We start from the raw sequence: 15,311 nt of genomic DNA, 5'->3' as shown, positions 1-15,311 counted from the left end.
TTGTCCAATGTCAAATTGAATGAGAGAGATTAAAACTGTAAAAAAGGAACCACAATTAAAAATGTGTAATGAATAAATATGCAACATTTAAATGAGATTAAAAAGATTAATGGCCATTAAAAAATTAAAAACATTATCAAGGTGGACAGAGTCACCATCACCAATAACTCTGTCCAATGTTACAGACTGACCCTGGGAAAAAATATGTTTAAAATATTGCCGTCGTTGAGAATTGTAACGATGGCAAGAAAGTAAAACGTGGCTGATAGTGATTTGAGTGTTACACAAACTACACATTGGTGCATCAGTTCCAGATAAAAGAAAATGATGAGTTAAAAAACTGTGACCAATGCGTAGCCTAGTGAGAACAACTTCCTCCTTCCGAACTTTACGGAAGCTAGATGGCCAAAGTCCAATTTTGAGTTTGATTTGAAAAAGCTTGTTGTCGCGTTGCTCACTCCAAGTGGACTGCCAGCTGGCACGGAGCCGAGCCTTGAAGACAACACCATAGTCCACGTACGGAATAGGCATAGGAGTGATGGTGCTGAAGCAGACATATTTAGCTGCCATGTCTGCAAGCTCGTTCCCGCGAATACCAACATGGCCTGGTATCCAGAAAAACTGGATTGAAGTAGCTGCTAATTAGAAATGGGCCAGTCTGTTTCGAATATTAGCGAGAATAGGATGTGAGCTAATGTGTAGCGATTCCAAGGCAAGTATAGAACTAAGCGAATCAGTATAAATAGTGCAGTTGGAGTACTGCTCAGCTGCAATATGATCCAGGGCAAGAGATATGGCATACAGTTCAGCAGTGAACACAGAAGCTGTAGAAGGGATTCTGTGCGCAACTACTGACCCATAGCAAACCATAGCAGAGCCCACTAAATTACCTGATTTGGAACCATCTGTATAAATGGGAACTGAATGATTGTTTGAAAGATATTCATTGAATAAAAGACGGTACTTCCAATCTGGAATATCTGCCTTTTTAGGTGACTGAAAGAAAGGTCACATTTGGGGGCTGTAATAAGCCATGGTGGGATGGACTGACCTGTGGAATCTGCAATGTTATCCAAGGACAGACCCAATTCATCCAATTGCGCCCGGATGCGAAGGCCAAACGGAGCAATGACAGATCGTCTGTTCTGAAAAAGCAAGGAACGAAGTTTCGAAGTATATTGTAAAGATAGTTGCAAACGGCGAAGGTGTAGAGAAGGTTCATGAGATTCAATGTATATACTTTGAACTGGAGAGGTACGGAAAGCCCCAGTGCAGAGTCGAAGTCCTTGGTGATGAATGGGGTCCAGCATCTTTAAGGCCGAGCCATAGACCATTGATCCATAATCGAGTTTCGATCTAATAAGAGCACGATATACCTTTAACATTGAACAGCGATCTGCCCCCCAACTGGTAGAAGAGAGAACACGGAGGATGTTCAGTGCTCTTGTGCATTTGACCCAAAGCTGCTTTAAGTGTGGTGTAAAGGTCAGTTTACGATCAAAGATAAGTCCCAAGAACTTGGTCTCCAGGACCACTGGCAGCAAAACTTCACCGATATGAAGTTCAGGATCAGGGTGAATACCCCGTCGACGGCAAAAGTGCATGCATACAGTTTTGGAGAGAGAGAAATTAAAGCCGTTCGCCAGAGTCCACTTCCGTACACAATTGAGGGCGGTTTGTAGTTGCCGCTCAATATATCTCATGTTTGACGACTGACATGAGATGTGAAAGTCGTCGACATACAGCCCATTCGCAACAGTGAGAGGGAATTGTTCAGTGATGGCATTTATCTTTATACTGAAGAGTGTAACACTCAATACATAGCCTTGAGGGACTCCAAGTTCCTGTACAAAAGAACGGGAAAGTGTCGAACCCACACGAACTTGGAATCTCCTGTCCATTAAAATTTTTTTAATAAACATGGGTAGATGGCCACTTAACCCATATGTATGGAGGTCTCGCAAAACGCCATACCTCCATGTTGTGTCGTAAGCCTTCTCTATGTCAAAGAATATTGATACAAGATGTTGGCGGTTGAGAAAGGCTTCTCTGATAGATGTTTCAAGACGAATTAGGTGGTCTGTGGTGGAGTGCTGTCGACGGAACCCACACTGGGTGGGCGAGAGGAGGTTGTTTGATTCAAGGAACCAAACAAGACGAGCATTAACCATCCTTTCTAATGTCTTACAGAGACAGCTCGTCAAAGCAATTGGACGGTAGTTTGAAGGAATCTTGGGATCTTTTCCTGCCTTAGAGAAAGGTAAAATAATAGCCTGGTGCCAGGCATCAGGAAAAACATTCTCCTGCCAGATCCGGTTGAAAACAATCAGAAGGACATCAAGAGAAGCAGGAGATAGATGGTGCAGCATGTCATAATGAATATCATCAGGTCCAACAGACGTACTGACAGACCGATGAAGGGCCATTTTTAGTTCCACCAGGGTAAAGGGACAATTATAGTCAAAGAAACAGTCAGTTCGAAAGGAAAGAGGTGATCGCTCTGCCCGAGTCTTGATGGCCAGGAAGGTGGAGGAACAAGCAGAAGTGCTAGATACCCGGCAAAAGCTTTCACCTAGAGTGTTAGCGATGTTCCGAACATCAGTCACCTCCTGACCATCAGAGAGTAAGATCGAGAGGGGGACAGAATTGTAGTGCCCATTAACCTTTCGAATCCTGTCTCATATGATCTTGGAACTGGTGGTAGAAGATATGCTGGTTGTGAACTTAATCCAAGATTCCTTCTGGCTTTGACGTCTTACTCACCTAGCATGTGCACGGGCCCGTTGGAAAGCAACCCGGTTTGAAAGTGTGGAATATCTACGAAAAGTATCCCAGGCCCGCTTTTGAGCCTTCCGTGCTAAGTGGCAAGCAGGATTCTACCACGGACGAGGATATCGTGGAAAACGTGTCGAGTTTTTTAGGAATACACTGAGCAGCTGCATGTGTAATACAGTCAGTTACCGCTGCTACACAGTCGTCTATTGATGGCTGATTTACGATGGCAGGATCAAGTTCTGCGAGAGCAGTGAAAGTGGACCAGTCTGCCTGATCCAGCTTCCACCGGGGCACGCGGGTAGGGTGGCATCGACCACGGCCAGTCTCTCTCAAAAGGATCGGAAAATGATCACTGCCTAGTGGATTACTGTCAACCCTCCATGAAAAATGGGAGAATAATGAAGGGGAGCAAACTGAGAGATCAATAGCGGTAAAGGACTGACTAGGTGCATGAAAGTAAGTGGAAGAACCAGTATTGAAAAGAGAAAGATTGTGATCAGAGAGCATCCGCTCTACAGATCGGCCCCTCCCATCAATAATAGCACTTCCCCAGAGGGGATGATGTCCATTAAAATCCCCTAGGATTAGAAATGGAGATGGCAACTGTTCAACGAGAGCATCAAGACCTGATTGATCATGAACAAACAGTGATGGTATGACCCAAGGAAACACGGATGGCTACAGCATCCAAGGGTGTGTTGAGTGACAAAGACAGGTTGGGCACGTGTTGATCAACCAACAGTGACACCCCTTCATGTACTCGACCTGTCATTTCTGTACAGAGAAAACTGCCGAATGGAGACAGTATCAGCAGTTTTGAGAAATGTTTCTTGTAAAGAAAGACAAACAGGATGGTAGGAAGCAATCAGCGTTTTGATATCATCCAGATTAGAACGTAAACCTCGACAGTTCCATTGTATCAAGGTGGCCATTTTTAAGAACGGGGGTAGGCGAAGTGGCTGGAGAACCCTTCTGTTTACGACCACGTCTTTTTTCTTTACTGTCTTTAGTCGGAGGAGGTCTATCAACCTCCATGGATCCTGCTCTGGGTCGGGTGGGCAGGTTTTTGTTATTGGAAGGGGAATCCAGTGACTGAGGACGCGAACGAATAATTGTTTTGTCTCTTGTGGTGGGAGAAAAAGATGTATCAGAAGAAATGCCTGTATTTGAAACTGAAGGACGTGGATCTTGAGGTTTGTTGGAAGGTATGGGAAGAACAGAGATGGGTGTAGAAGTCGATTCATCAACCTTTTTAACCACGGAGGTCAAAAGGCTTTTCATTTGTTTTGAAAACGATTCTCTTGGAGGCACAGAGATCTGTCTGCACTCCCACTGTAGTTGTGGAATGAAGTGCAGCAGCATATGTCCGAGATGGAGTTGTGGACAGCAATTTCCGAGCCTCAGGATAACTAATGTCATGTGTCGTTTTCAAACGCTGCACCTCTTTTTCCTCCAACCATTTTGGGCAAGAATGAAAGTAAGAGGGGTGAGAACCATTGCAGTTTACGCAATGTGGGTTCATGTCACAGTCATAGGCATCGTGGTCCTTGCCTCCACAACGAGCACATGTCAGGGAACCACGACAAGATGTCTTTGAGTGGCCGAATCTCTGACATTGGAAACATCGAAGAGGGTTTGGTATGTATGGCCGAACCCTGCAATTGAGATAACCTGCCTTGATGGTGGCAGGTGCAGGTAGTGAAGTAAATGTTAAAACGAGGGTATTTGTTGGCAGTGTAACTCCATCTTTGCGACTGGAGATGCGCCTCACTGCAGAGGAGTTCAGTGTTGGGATGTGGATGTTTCAACCAATATGTCACCAGATCGAAGTTTCTTTACTGACTTTGGAGAGCCAGCAAGTCCCTCTAGTCCCTTTTGAATAAAAAAAAGGGGACACTTGCCCTAAAGGTTTTTCCAAAAGAGAATGTAATATAAGAAAATGAGGTACGTGTGTTACTGATGTTGAAGATTGCTGTTCTGAGTATTCAAGACGTGGTCGCTTACCCATTGACTGTTTTTTTTCAATTTTATTTAAATTTTTTGGAGGATCCATAGGAAAAAGAAAAAATTTCGGTACCCACTGACCCCACCCACCATGGAGCCCTACAAGGGGACGCACTACAAAGTCATGCAAGGACAATGCAGCAACGCCAGGGTTTCGTGAGCACTATACCCAAACACCAGCATCAGGCACAATGTCCACAACACCCGTTGAGAACTTCCAACACTGGTACTTGGTTCACTCTAGCCCAAGTGGACCAGCCGATTGACCCAAGGGGGGCCACCCAAAGGCCGCCCGTCTACAGGAATTCGAGGCCAAAGTGGTGTGTTAGGGTCCTCTCCTCCCCTTCACGGGTCGCCACGCACGGCAAACACGTGGGTGGATGTTTAGATCCCAGAGAAGGTAACCAGATAGAACAGAACCTTCCCTGGGAGGTCCCCTCACCACGTACAGGAATCCACACCGAGGGGCGAAGCTACATGAGGGGGTATCTGGTACAGATACAACAACAGGAATCGAGATCTGGATTTCAGAGTTATAAGCCTTCAGATTTATCCCTAAGTCACCAGATAGAACTAGCTAAGTAGAGGAATGTTTTGATGCAGCCATGTTTATCTGTATCTGGTCTGATAAAGGACAACATACATGTTCAAAGTTGTTTCTTATACTAACACATTCTCTCCTTCCTTACCAACTTTAGAGTGAGCTTTTGACCACTTCAAAAATATAATCTTGAAAAAAGTGAATTTATGAAATAGAACTATAGTAATAGTTGCAAGTATAATTTAAAGGATTTTTCAATGTGAAATAAAAATGCATTATCATAGTAGATAAAAGAATTTTGATTATTTCGTTTCTCTGGTAGCTGAGCCAGAAATATGTAGGGTTATAATTCCAAATATCAGGTTTTGATAGCCACACAGTGGTTAAAGCACAGATGTCCCTTTGCAGGGTTTTGAATAATCAACAAGCCAATTACATTCCTGGTTAAACTTACCATTATATATAGACACACATACCTTGCATTCCACTAAGATCATTCATAATCCAAACACTCACTGACTGTTTAATAAATTTCTCGAGAGTTTATAGTAAAATGTATAGCATTATTTGTTTGAGAGAAGTTTTAATATATTTAAAACAAAATGAATCTTTTTGTAAGAATATACACATTTCTATATATTGAGTAATTACAATAAAAACACGAGACCACAATTTTTTCACAATTCTCTTTACCCAGTTAATTGCAGATTTTAAATTAGAAGCATATAAAGACATTTTAAATATAGCTGTTGTCTGCCCAGGTGGCACTTTCCTTTACACCAAATTGCTTTTAATGTATGGGTAACTCTTAAGCATATAACATGAAGAAAACTTTCGAAAAAGTCACTATACTCAGATTCACTGCTTAAAAGAGTTGAGAAAAAAAACATGAAGCCACTTATCTGGTAATTTATGTAACATCAAATATTCTGCATTTTACCATTGAAACAGGTGAAACTTCTGAGTGTTATGTCACAATATTACTGTACCACTTTCACACTTAATAAGTGCTGCTAAAATCTGTGCATGTGTGATAACAATTTGACAAGCAAAAACAACTGGGAAGTTTCCTTAAGTAATATTACCAATAGATCTATTTTTACAAACTGTTTATTCACAGAACCAAAAAGATTACAAAGACACACAAGTCGGAGGGAAATATCTAATAAATTAAGACTAACTGCTTATTTCGTATTATTTTTACAGCTTAGAAACTGATAAATATAAAGATATTATCACACTATCATACTAGTCTAGATAATAAACTAATAAAGCAACAGAAGAAAAGGATATTAAATTTTATCTTCACTTTCTACAGAACTAGCCACAGGCTCTTCATGACAGTTATTTACAATATATTTACACACCGTGACCTCTTGTTTTAACCGCAAGTTTTATAAATGCTGTGTCAAAATCTTAATTATTACTTCTTTTATATCAAACTTCAGAGGAATAAATATGCCATTATAAATTCACTTAATATTATTGGTACATCAGTTTTTTCCTCTGTGAAATATACTGTCTTTCAGAATGGTATACTAATGAACAGCTACTAAATACATGCACAAAGTTACATTTATTTCAAATAACAGGTTTGTCTGTTCAAAATAAATGTACAAGAGTTTATTTTGAAACTAAAAATATAATATTTTGCAGAAATTCACTTCTTTCAACTAAAGTGAACTAACTGGATCTAAATATTTTTTTTCATACTACAATGCTGGTCCCTTAAGATGGATGAAATGAACACACACGCTTCACATTTTCCTCTTGATTCAACCCACTATATCTACGATCATAAAAGAACTAGCTAACACTGCACACATATTTAACCATCTACTTCAATGATAACACTAAACTAGCTAATCTTGCCTACATATTACCCAATTACCCATCTACTTGAATAATGATAATACCGTTTTATTAAACTGAAGGATTACCTGATGAAAAACTACAAACTTGGGCAGTGGGTAGCTTTTGAATAAAACACCAAATTAAGTTACATGATGTCTTTCAAACTGACACTTCAGTACACCATACTCATCCTATCACCCCCAATAATGATATGTTTACTTATATTTAGTCCTTCCAATTCAACTATTCTCTCTTCTACTTCAGAAACAACCCTATTTTTAGTGGGAGTTCGACTAGCTAAAGATGGGCACGTTTTTTCAGAACCCCTCTCATTTTTAGACTGGTAATAATTTACTGGAAGCAGATGTGTGTGAGATTGAAATGTTCCCTCTACAACGTTTACAGAGATTGCTTCTTCGCACTGCTGTAACAGAGGCATGACTTCTTGTCCAGTAGTCATTTCTTCTGCAACTTCTACAGAGAAAACAGAAACATTGGCATTCCTTGATGACAGTGCTACGTCAGACCAGGAGTTCTCCGAGTTACCGCCACATCTGATCCAGGAATGTTGGAGACATTCTTTGACTGTCATTCGCTCACTAAAAGAAAAACGATATTTGTAGTTAATAATTAAAATTATCTCACATTTTAATCAGTATCAGACGAGAAAAACTCACTACATCAAATTATTTCACCATTTATCACTAGTACATGGTTTTCATAATGTACAGAAAAGGCTAACTATGTTTATCCCAATATCAAATGTTCCATTTTATCTAGAATAAAATAATATATTACTGTCATTAAAGAAACTTTGGGTGATGCCTTTGTGTTATAAAATCATCTTCTAGACAAGAAAGCTTAATGACATAAATGATTGCTACATACCTTCCATATACAAGTTAACACATAAATGACTGCCACAATATTTTCAATACATAATTCAATACATAGTTTTCATTAACTAATTAATTAACTAATTAGCCTGTAGTTCTTGTACATCCATCAACTGGGAACAAATGAGATTATTTTTCTAAGTTTAATATTAGTTTACATAAACCTTTTGAGTTCCTAAAAATAAATCATGTTCTGGTCATGGATTTTATAAATGTTCATCAACAGTATCCTAACTTGAAAATAATGTTTTTAAAAAGTATACAAAGTTTAAAATATTTTAGATTTTTGAGATGACATGAATTAATCAATGTGGTTTATACTAATTATATCAGCTTGGTTTTATGAACACAGTTCATGCCAGATATACTGATAGGAACAAATCTACTTAACTTGCTCTCAAACCAGTTTTGATGACTTGGTTCAATGAATGTGGTTTATGCAGTTTCTTATCATGCTGGATATACTAACTTGTTGCTGTCAGTATGGTTGGTACAACTAGTTCTTATGCTGGATATACTGACTTATTGCTGTCAGTAGGGTTGGTACAACTAGTTCTTACGCTGGATATACTAACTTGTTGCTGTCAGTATGGTTGGTACAACTAGTTCTTATGCTGGATATACTGACTTATTGTTGTCAGTAGGGTTGGTACAACTAGTTCTTACGCTGGATATACTAACTTGTTGCTGTCAGTATAGTTGGTACAACTAGTTCTTACGCTGGATATACTAACTTGTTGCTGTCAGTATGGTTGGTACAACTAGTTCTTATGCTGGATATACTGACTTATTGTTGTCACTATGGTTGGTACAACTAGTTCTTACGCTGGATATACTAACTTGTTGCTGCCAGTGAGGTTGGTACAACTAGTTCTTACGCTGGATATACTAACTTGTTGCTGTCAGTTAGGTTGGTACAACTAGTTCTTACGCTGGATATACTAACTTGTTGCTGTCAGTTAGGTTGGTACAACTAGTTCTTACGCTGGATATACTAACTTGTTGCTGTCAGTTAGGTTGGTACAACTAGTTCTTACGCTGGATATACTAACTTGTTGCTGTCAGTTAGGTTGGTACAACTAGTTCTTATGCTGGATATACTAACTTGTTGCTGTCAGTTAGGTTGGTACAACTAGTTCTTACGCTAGATATACTGACTTGTTGCTGTCAGTAGGGTTGGTACTAATTCTTTTGATGGATATACTGACTTGTAACTGTTAGTAAGGTTGGCTCAATTTGTCCTTATGCTGGATATACTGACTTGTAACTGTTAGTAAGGTTGTCCTTATGCTGGATATATTGACTTGTTGCTATCAGTTTATTTAGTACACCTTATTTTTATGCTAGACATACTGAATTATTGGTTTCAGTAGGTTTGGCACAACGTATGTTGGTAAAGAAATCAATCTACACAAATTTAACTTAGGGCTAACTCATCACAATAACCAGATCAATATGCCAACTGACATAGCTTTAAGGGTATCTAATGCTTACCTTGGTTCAGTAATCAATAACCTCTGAATGAAATCTTTTGCATCATTTGATACACCACCAAATAATTCTCCTGGGAAGTCCAGTATTCCACTAGTGATATTCCAAAATGTCTCTTGCTTGGTCTCACCAGTGAAAGGTGTATGTCCTGACAAAAGAACATATGCTAGGACACCTATGCTCCTGAAAAAGAATGATTATTGGTTGTGTAATGTACATTTATAAAAACTTCTAAACATCTGACTTAGGACTTAAACACTTCCATGAAATAAAGCCCAAATTCTAAAATTGAGCACCATATAATTTAGTCTATGTTTGAATTGTTAAAAAGAAATGTTACCACTGTTCCCTCTAAGTTGCATGACTGTACAACAACCAGTCAAGTACCATTTACTTTTTTATTCCAGCCACTCAAATTACCGAGGATTTTCAACATGCGGACTGACTTAATAATCCTGGCATTTGATAGGCCTAAAGCCCAAATAATCAGCTAGTAGCATTGCAAAATGGTCTGATGATCCAATAGGATCAATGGTCTGAAAATATTCCCCCCCACACTAAATAAAGAAATGGTAGTGCACATCTGCATGTTGCCTTTACACTGGTGCACATGAAAAAATTCATTCTTCACATGAATAGAAAAATATTAGAAGAAACATTCATCATTACTGCTAAAACTGACTCAAGCTTGATTTTTTTTATAAACCCTTGACAAAGACTAAATGAAACAGACTACAATAATAATAAGTTTACTATTAGATTTGTTACTTTTTCAAAAATAAATTTTACCTAATACACAACACATTATTGAGGCTGGAACATAATAAAGATATAATAATGTGATAACATCACAGTATGTTGTTTATGCAATACATTAACAAAACAGATCAGTCCTATTACTCTGTATATAAATTACATGGTGCACTGCTCTGTAGAGGGTTTATAAAGATTACATACCATTACAGATAGCCTGTTGAAGTCAAGATGTCATAACTGATTTTCAAAGTAGAATGATTATTACATCAAAATCTGTGATCCGTGTGTGTGTGTGTGTGTGTGTGTGTGTGTGTGTGTGTGTGTCAGCCTGCCTAGTCTCATAAAATACACTTTAAGTATCATACTGAGAAAGAGATAAGAGTAATGGTTCACACACTTAATATCAAGCAGTGTTTTGCCACTCAAAACTATGAAACATATTGTTTCAGACAAGTAATGAAGTGTAGTGAGGTACACTAGTTTGGGCCTAGAAGTGAAGTATTGTAGGTTAGTCCAAGCTTCTGGCCCTAACAGTGAAGTATAGCAGATTACTCTGAGTTTCTGGTCCTAACAGCAAAGTGTAGCAGGTTAGTATGATTGTTTAAGCCCAACAGTGAAATGTAGCAGGTTAGTATCATTGCATGGACCTAATAGTAAAGTATAATTAGATGTTACAATTGTTTGGGCTTAGTAGTTAAGTATGACAAGATAATTCTTGGGCCTAATTTACATATTCAATTAATTGTTGGTGGCCAAGGTAACCATTTGGTGACACTATACACAATGCCCCATTACCTGCATCAGAGGAATTCTGTGTGAATGGGTCATGTTTCTTTCAGCAAACTGATATGGCAATGGTTGGTTTGGAATGTTGCCTCATGGACAAACTATGAAATCTAAATAAATTTTAAAGTGGAATGGATGTCTGTTTCATCAAGAGTGTATCAATGGTTAGTGAGAAAATTTAGTAAAAGATCCATGTTGGTTACATTTAACACTAGTCCAATACTTATTAATATGGGTCCTAGCGGGTAAAACATGACATCTCCTTCTGGGAAGGATGCCTCGCTACTTCAGGTAATTAAATGTGTAAGGAATTTCTATTAAAATATTAACTTAAAATAAACAAGTCACCAAACTTACCACATATCTGTAGCTAGAGAAATAGGTTCATACTGAAGTATTTCTGGTGCTGAAAAAGCAAAAGATATAATTAGGAATCACATAATCTGATTAGTGCATAAAGTAAATGAAAAAAAACTGTAGCAAAACAGTGTCATAACTGATTCTACAGAACACAATTTATGTTTTAGTAGGCTTAAGCACAAAGAAGTAATATTTCTGTTATCAGTAGTTTTTAATAAAAAAAATTTAAACCATAAAAAAATTCAGTACTTTATTACAGTGGCAAAAATATTAATGGTGAAAGCCTTAACAAGATATTTTTTAAAAAGGTATTAAATATCAGTAAATATTCAACTTACAAACATAATCAGGTGTTCCAAGAATCTCTCGAATCTCGGTTCCTTTTGATATCAAGCGAGAAATTCCAAAATCACACAATTTCACATCACACTGAGGAAACGTATTTGTAAGCAATAAATTCTGTGGCTGAAATAACAAATGAATGTTTACACTTATTGAACACAAATGTGTAAAGTGTTTGTACACAAATAATATTCATCTAATACGTTGTAAGTTGTGCAAGAAAACAAATGAGCAAAAGAACAAAGGTTAATTGAGGAACTGGTAAATGGTTCCTTATTAATTGCAATAATGGTTTCAGAATTTTAAATAAACAATAATATACAAATCAGCTTTAATTAAAAGATACGCTGTTGTTTTAAAATTTTAAAAAATGTATTGTTATGCACTCATATCAGGTACAAAAGAATATCCTCGAGATCTGAATCGCATTTCACGAAGTGTTCCTGGAAGATATTACAAGTTACAGCTTTTAAATTGAAAGTGTACAGGTTTAATGTTCTTACACACATAACCATAGCAGCTAAGCCTAATACCAGCGCAACAATACCATGATATAAGCCATGTAAACATATATAAAATAACTGCAGTACTTTAAAGTAAGTAATAATAAAAAATATTTTTACATTAAATAAATATGCTATATATATATATTGCATTAGTCATGAAATACTGCTATATTAAATACGTATAGGCATGATACAGTAAAGTATAATAACCAAAAATTGTTGTATTGAATTAAGCAAGTATAGGATAACTGATAGGTTAAATAATAAAAAATATCATTCTATTAAATATGAGAAAATAAACGAAAAATTTAAGGCAGGAAGTCTGTTATACGACAAAAACAATTGACATTATTTTTACAGCGCTTGCAGGCCTAAGTCTTCAAGTCTACATTCCACCACGTGCCCCATCTCGTGATTCGTGTACCTAATGTACATAAACAAGGGCCTCATTGATGAGAAACTTCTTGTATTCAAAACAACAACAAAAAAGAGAAACGACCAACTTCCATCCGCTCATGACAAGCATCTTAGGCCCACGTGACCGACCAAAGTGTGGAAACAAGTTATACAGTGTTTTCTAAGCAGTAATTCTTAAATAGGTTGGCGCCAAGGCTAATGGTGTTGCTTGGAGCCGATTAATTAACTCTTGCAATATGAAATCACACGAAAACCAAAAACGATTAATGTTCATGTTGTATAGCACATCTAATGAAAATTAACTCCCTACAAACTATGCAAATAACAATATTCAATGAAAAATTCCAGAAAGATGAAATGCACTAACTAATAGATGCTTAACAATATTTGTACAGTAGAAAACAAAATTGTCTATGCTATCTTTCATTAGCCTAACTATCGAGGTAAATATCCAGTCTTTTATTAGTATCGTGCAAAAACGACAAACTTCAAACAAATAAGACACTTTATAAGTATTTCTAGACTCTTTATTGTATAAAATTAATTTCACCACTCTACACGTTGTGTAAAAGACTATTAATTAGTCCGTTTGTTGTATAGAATTAATTAACAGGCTTGGTATTAGCCCTCGCCTATACGGTTTACTTATCGTTAGGCCTAACACATAAAAAGGGGAGAGAGACTAGTGCCCACTATTGATAAAGAAAGAAAAAAAGATAAGATTCAAAACAAGAAATCGTATAACCCACGGTTTATCTTCATGGGTTGAGTGACGAAAAAACTTTAACGTGTCACTAGCATAATTTCTCTACAGTGATTTAGCCAGTTTGACAGAGTGGAAATGTAGGGCCATGAAATTCTCTTACGGAGAATTTCGTTGGTAAGTGTGTCAAGAGAAGAAACCCTTCCACGCACTAAATCGGTATGGTACGTTTCGTAATCCCCCGACACCACGCACGTTGTTATTTTGTTTATTTTCGTGTTGAGCTATGAATAATGCAACAGAAATAATGAAAACTAAAAATACACATGCGAATATGAATAATTCTATCAATGAATATTTACAAATATGTATTTTGTTGACACGAGTTAAAAACTCAAGTGTACCTTGAGCACAACGGTACTCGCGTTAGCAGGGAGAACACCCCTGAAATCTCCCCCCAACTAATATTATCCATTAATAAACAAATTTAGATTTGGCCCCATTATCATCATGTGTCTTATTGCCCCACCCATCCCACTTAAAAAAAAGTTGAGACATACCGTGTTTCTCCGATAATAAGACCTACCAATAAAATAAGACCTAGTGTGATTTATGGGGATAGTTTTAATATAAGCCCTACCCTTAAAATAAGCCCTAGTTAAGAGTGGCAGGAAGAGGAAAGAAATAAAAAAATTAATTTATTAATTAGTTTAATAGTTAGTTAATTAGTTTGTTTAAGTATTAATCAGTTAGTTTAATAGTTTAATAATAGTTTATTTTAAATGGTAAATTTAATAGTTTTACTTTGTAACTTCATTTTTTTAATACATCAAAATAAGACATCCGCGAAAATAAGGCCTAGTGTCATATTTTGGAGTGAAAATTAATATAAGCCCTGTCTTATTTTCGGAGAAACACGGTAGACCTGTGTACAAACTTTATGACCAATCCCAAAGTGCAATATATGTATCATAAAAATATAATAACCCAGAAAAAAACTACCATAAAAAGAGTGAAATGTAACAATAAACCTTAACTTTTTAATGCATTTTACTCGCTGTTGAGGTTGTAAAATTAATGTTAGGTGTTTGAACAAAACACCACACAATTCCATGTAAAATGGAGTTTGTTTCGATTATTAAGTTTGAAAATCCTACCTTAATATCTAAATGTGCTATATTACGTTCGTGCAGAAAGGTCACGCCCTCAAGAATTTGGCGCATCAAACGAGCTGCCTCCTTTTCAGATATCACTTCATGGTCTTCCAAAACCCGATGAAGTTCGCCACCTATTGCCCTAAAAAAATAATCCAAACGTGGTTTGTAGTTTCGGAAAAATATTAATATTTTTGCACTTAAAAAGTCATTCAACTAAACACACTGAATTTGCATATAAAAACAGTGTGTTAATTATTATAATACTAACTGTTTTATTATTTTAATGGGCAAGTGTCAAGGTAGGGCTTAACAATACAATATATTTCAAATAATAATCGAGTTAAAAGTCCATATCCTATTAAAACACAATTTATAGTTATTTTAACGAGTAATCCTGTTAAAAGTCCATATCTCGTTGAAACACAACTTACATTTCCAATACAAGAATAACTTCCGTCGATGATTCATACACTTCGTGAAGACGTATGATACGTGGACAGTGTTCACTCTGTTTTAATACAAACATTTCGTGCATTATTTCGTGTCGAACATCTGTTGTTCTTCGTCGTTTCCGTATACACTTCGCTGCGTATTCCACACCAGTTTCATTGTTTCTGCAGCGACGAACAGTTGCAAACTTACCCCTAGGACGAACACAATCAGACATTAGAAAAAAACTTGTTATCAATTCTTGCCTAGAAGTATTATTTTTAAACGACTTAA

The 15,311-nt window shown here is 37.0% G+C and overlaps 1 protein-coding gene across 1 annotated transcript in view; it reads right to left on the bottom strand.

The window, feature by feature from the left end:
* Positions 1-6,414: 6,414 nt before the first annotated feature.
* The window catches only part of LOC143252496 (serine/threonine-protein kinase 17B-like), a 35,805-nt gene continuing 26,908 nt past the window's right edge, over positions 6,415-15,311 (bottom strand). Inside the window, exons 3-8 of the mRNA XM_076504719.1 lie at positions 15,020-15,232; positions 14,589-14,727; positions 11,802-11,928; positions 11,461-11,509; positions 9,565-9,744; positions 6,415-7,773 (exon numbers count right to left, since the gene is read on the bottom strand). Coding sequence (XP_076360834.1) covers positions 7,347-7,773; positions 9,565-9,744; positions 11,461-11,509; positions 11,802-11,928; positions 14,589-14,727; positions 15,020-15,232 — 1,135 coding nt within the window. The 3' untranslated portion in view covers positions 6,415-7,346. The remainder of the gene's footprint in view (positions 7,774-9,564; positions 9,745-11,460; positions 11,510-11,801; positions 11,929-14,588; positions 14,728-15,019; positions 15,233-15,311) is intronic.

This window comes from Tachypleus tridentatus, chromosome 6, assembly GCF_004210375.1.
Source record: "Tachypleus tridentatus isolate NWPU-2018 chromosome 6, ASM421037v1, whole genome shotgun sequence".
Taxonomy (NCBI): Eukaryota; Metazoa; Arthropoda; class Merostomata; order Xiphosura; family Limulidae; genus Tachypleus; species Tachypleus tridentatus.
Note: the sequence above shows the minus strand (reverse complement) of the source record. Positions and strands in the feature narration are given on the sequence as shown.